General features: G+C 29.9%; 1 protein-coding gene across 6 annotated transcripts; it reads right to left on the bottom strand.

The window, feature by feature from the left end:
- Positions 1–131: 131 nt before the first annotated feature.
- Positions 132–3,267, bottom strand: LOC122518107 (S-phase kinase-associated protein 2). Of its 6 annotated transcripts, none has more exons than XM_043636818.1 (7): positions 3,153–3,209; positions 2,928–3,000; positions 1,937–2,251; positions 1,534–1,810; positions 1,007–1,443; positions 751–878; positions 132–638 (listed from the first exon to the last, which is right to left on the bottom strand). In XM_043636818.1, exons 3-7 carry the CDS (start codon positions 2,242–2,244, stop codon positions 292–294), a joined length of 1,497 nt encoding a protein of 498 aa, XP_043492753.1. In that variant the 5' UTR covers positions 2,245–2,251; positions 2,928–3,000; positions 3,153–3,209; the 3' UTR covers positions 132–291. The 6 variants fall into 6 exon arrangements, with proteins under 6 accessions (XP_043492753.1, XP_043492751.1, XP_043492750.1 ...); XM_043636816.1 differs by lacking the exon at positions 3,153–3,209 and adding an exon at positions 2,637–2,802 and having other exon boundaries at positions 2,908–2,956; XM_043636815.1 differs by lacking the exon at positions 3,153–3,209 and adding an exon at positions 2,373–2,433 and having other exon boundaries at positions 2,908–2,932.
- Positions 3,268–4,148: the final 881 nt, after the last annotated feature.

Genomic DNA, 4,148 nt, shown 5'->3' with positions numbered 1-4,148 from the left:
ATCCTCTAATATATAAAATATTTAATCTAACTTCTTTAATAATACTACCAAAAATGCAAATCACCCTTAAAAAAGGGACATCAGTAAAATAGATCTGAATTAAAGGTTAAATTAATGAAAAATCAAATAGATCTTTGAGCAGATTGTGTTAGTTGGTTACTACATTTTTTTCTCTTTTATTTTTACAATATGATCAGTCTCACAACGAAAACTAGTATAATCATAGAAATGAAACATTCTATTCAATTATTTTCTGCTACAATTATATATAAGTATGACTATTTATTGATCTCAGTCTCGAACTCGAAGGCCCCAAATACTTGTTCTTCGAACACCAACCGTCGGTCTTGCAATAGCACTAAATCGATACTTATTAATAATGGTATCACCACAATTAGATTGTACAGACTTAGACATTTGGTCTGACATTAAACCAAATATATTCAAAAACTTTAGGCATGGCATATAAGCTAATCTAACAAATGTTGACGGTGGTATACTATAGCAACGACTTAACGATAAGTGTTCTAATAAAGAAAGATTTAAAATATATGGAGCTGAATTCATGGTAAGCAGTGTACAATCGCTTAAGTCTAATTCTATTAGCTTCGGACAAGACTTGACCAAATCTTTGATATCTAAAAAAATCAAATAATTAATCATTATATATAATCGCTATATATATAAATAAGTTAAATATATAATATTAATAAGTAGAGAGAAGACAAATTTTGAAAATCTTTCACTTACTATCATCCGTCATAGTTTTTCGGCATCCAGAAATATTAAAGCGATCAAGGATAGGCGGAAGTGATTTACACAATAGAGAGACAGATTCCGCGTCCAGTGAACACCATGCCACATTGAGAGCAGTTAAGCTATGACAATTAAATGTAAATTTTTCCGATAATTTACATCATACATTATAGTACATGTCTAAAATAAACATAATTGTTGGCTACTTAAAGTCCTCAAAATAACACATTTCGCCAAGGATAATACTCACCTTTTAAGTTTAATTAAATCTCTAATGCATTCTAGGTCTAGTCCTTCGCACATAGCTAAATTCAACACAGATAGTTCCGTATTTAAGCTCATGGCATTACAACATGCGTTATTCAAAATGCAACTTTCCAATGACAAATTTTTTAAAAGTTTGCATTTAAATAGTAAAGTTGCTAAGCCATTCGCTGATATTACTGCCATCGAGAGATCCAGATATTGTAGCTTACATACATAATTACTACTTAAAACTTCAGGATTTTCCATAAATATTGGGTCTGCGATCTCTGCTTGAGCAAGCCTTAAAATTTGAACACCACGTGGCAATATATGTTCCAATGTTCCTTCAGTTAAAACTTTACTACTTAAATCAAGTCTACTCCATAATGCTTCGTCTCGTGCTATTCGACACCATCTTTTACAAACTAACATGCAACGTACCTAAATTTTAACAAATATTATAATAAAGCGTAAACATTCTAACTTCTAATTTTTATTGATATATATATGCAAAATATAAATATTCCTTACCAAACATTTTTTGGGTAACCATCTAAATATCATTAAAATCATTTCATCTGATAATTTTTTGAATTCATCATTTCCCGTATAAGACAATTTTCTTTTTCTTCTACTTAAACAAAAATGATCTAAACTATCTTTATTGTTGGACATATCTAATTTTTCTTTATTGTATTCATCTTTCACATCACCTAACGGCTCGTTCTCTACTTTCGAACTATAACCAGATTCTTTTAGATGTTTATATTTGCATAGATTATGGAATATGTATTGTTCCTCTCCTAATCTTTAATAGAAATAAATATATAATTAAATAAATTAATGAATTTATGAATATGATACTGATATATATTATACAGATTTATATATATATATATAAAATAATAATAATTATATTAATTATATTACAAACCTTAAAAGATCGTCGGAATGAAAATTAGAATCTATATACAAAGAGTTTGGTTCCGATTCATAACTCTCATTTTCATTTAAAGGTAACCGTTCATTATTCGCTGTATTATTTAAAGAAATAGTATAATCCAAAGATTGTACTTTGGTATCACAGTTGATTACATCGTCCTCTATGATGCTAACGCCCATATCTTCTAATATTTCTGGTTCAGCGAAACTATTATCGGCAGAGTAAGGCCACCTAGTATTAATCTTCGACGTACTATTAAATGTACTATTTAAATTATTACACTCATCCTCTGTGCGCATTCGTTTACTGCAAAATAATATTTATTATTCCAATCGAATACTTTTATGAACACGATAGAAGAATTGATGAAGAAGAAATGATTTATAAGTTAAAATTCAAACTAAATTAAAAAAATATAGAACAGAACCTGTTCCACCAAGGTGAACTGGATGATTGTCGACTCATCTTATACCTTTTTGATTTTCACACTAGATAATAACAAATAAGCTGTTTGGAAATCAAGCAGAACTAAAAGCAAGACTTCAATACAAGTGAGCAACAAATTAAATTGTAGCAAATAATTTCTTACACTTTAGACGCATTCTATGACATAAATAAACTATGTCCCAATACAAAAAGTTAAAACAACAAAAAAAAATAAAAACATCAATACAAATTTGAGCTAACTTACTAGACACCAAAAAAAAAATCCACGAAATATCACAGTACAACGGAAATCTTTAAGATTTAGAAATCAAACCAATTTCGAATATCTTATCAAACGAATAAATAAGATAATTTAAAGCATGACTTCATAGAAAATATATTTTCCAAATAAGGTAACGCCACGTCTAATCCTATAATCAAATAATTAAAGGATAACGATTAAACGTTTTCCAAAAATATGCGATACTCAATAATATTTTCTATGGAATTCCTAATTACTTAGAAAATATACAAACTTGTAGGAAAGATTATTGACCTAACTTGATTCGCGTTAATACGGGTCGTACACTTGTATCCCGTCCTCCCCCTGCCTCTCCACCCCTCTCACCCTTAAAAGCAACAGGTAAGAAAATAGGGATATCTTGCAAATGTCTCACGATGTCACAAATTTCATCGATATTCTAATAATAATTTAATAGTATTTATTTAAAGAAAGTGATCAAAATAAACGGAAGAAAATGATTAAAATACATTAACTAACCTCTGAGAAGAACATCCTTCAGAATTCGCAATATCCTCTTGATCAAGTCTCATTCTTTCCACCATGCCGGAATTCATTTTTGGCGGAATATTCTTGCTACATGTTATTTTTAATCTACGAGAACTAGTCTGATATTAGAAGAGTATGCCGATTGGTCGAAATCTTTCGAGCTATTTCGATAGTTGAACTTGTGCTCGACGCTGATTGGTTGATAGATGAATAAATCGAATTTACCTTTCGATACGATTAGTTGTAGTCTTTCGATTGATGCAATTTCGATATCGTTTCGAGAAAATAATTTTGGCGGCAAAACACGGCAGCAAGTGCATTGCACTCAACCATTTGAAGAAAAAAAATATCCCAGTGCAAAAATTATCGATGATTATGTGGAAATGTAATAAGTTTGTGTGTCCTATTTTTAATGATTTGTCATGATTGTGATAACGAATGTATTTATATAAGATAGATTATATAAGGATGAATTCGGCGGGAATAGAAATTGTATTAGTGTTGTTGCGCGGGAGAAATTATTTCGTTCGTTTATTCGTTCCGTATTCCTTTGTTAAAATATAGGTTAGAAATAGCGCGCGCGTAAAATCCTTGAAAAAATGCAATAAGACACTTCTAATGTAGAAACCAGTTCAACGACCTTATTCTTTAATAATTTATTTATTTCGTTAAATATTAATTAATATTTTTTTATACGTACTTAAGATATCTTTGCACGCGCGTACAACGTACAGTTATTATATTATTATTTTTTGCTTAGTTTTTCTTAGAATGCACGTGGACAATATTACTTTTATGTTAGGAGGTTAGAATTCATTCACAGTTAAGTCTGTCCTTGGATAATCGATTTCGTTTATCGTAAAAATTATCCTTGGAATATCCGTCCCGAAAAATGGATGTACGAGAACTTAAATTAGGATTAGGGATCTTCGTTTTTTTATCTTCCGCATATATCTTCATTTGGAAGCTTACTAAATCCGAAGTTTT

The sequence above is a fragment of the Polistes fuscatus genome, unplaced genomic scaffold (assembly GCF_010416935.1).
Source record: "Polistes fuscatus isolate 324 unplaced genomic scaffold, CU_Pfus_HIC Scaffold23, whole genome shotgun sequence".
NCBI lineage: Eukaryota > Metazoa > Arthropoda > Insecta > Hymenoptera > Vespidae > Polistes > Polistes fuscatus.
Note: the sequence above shows the minus strand (reverse complement) of the source record. Positions and strands in the feature narration are given on the sequence as shown.

What these genes read in the sequence shown, in the direction of transcription:
- LOC122518107 (XM_043636813.1), bottom strand. Translation starts at nt 3,229, where the DNA reads ATGAATTCCGGCATGGTGGAAAGAATGAGACTTGATCAAGAGGATATT. An exon ending in GAAGGATGTTCTTCTCAGAG is followed by an intron (nt 2,252 to 3,152) that starts GTTAGTTAATGT and finishes ATTATTTTGCAG; the next exon opens with TAAACGAATGCGCACAGAGG. An exon ending in CATTCCGACGATCTTTTAAG is followed by an intron (nt 1,811 to 1,936) that starts GTTTGTAATATA and finishes TTTCTATTAAAG; the next exon opens with ATTAGGAGAGGAACAATACA.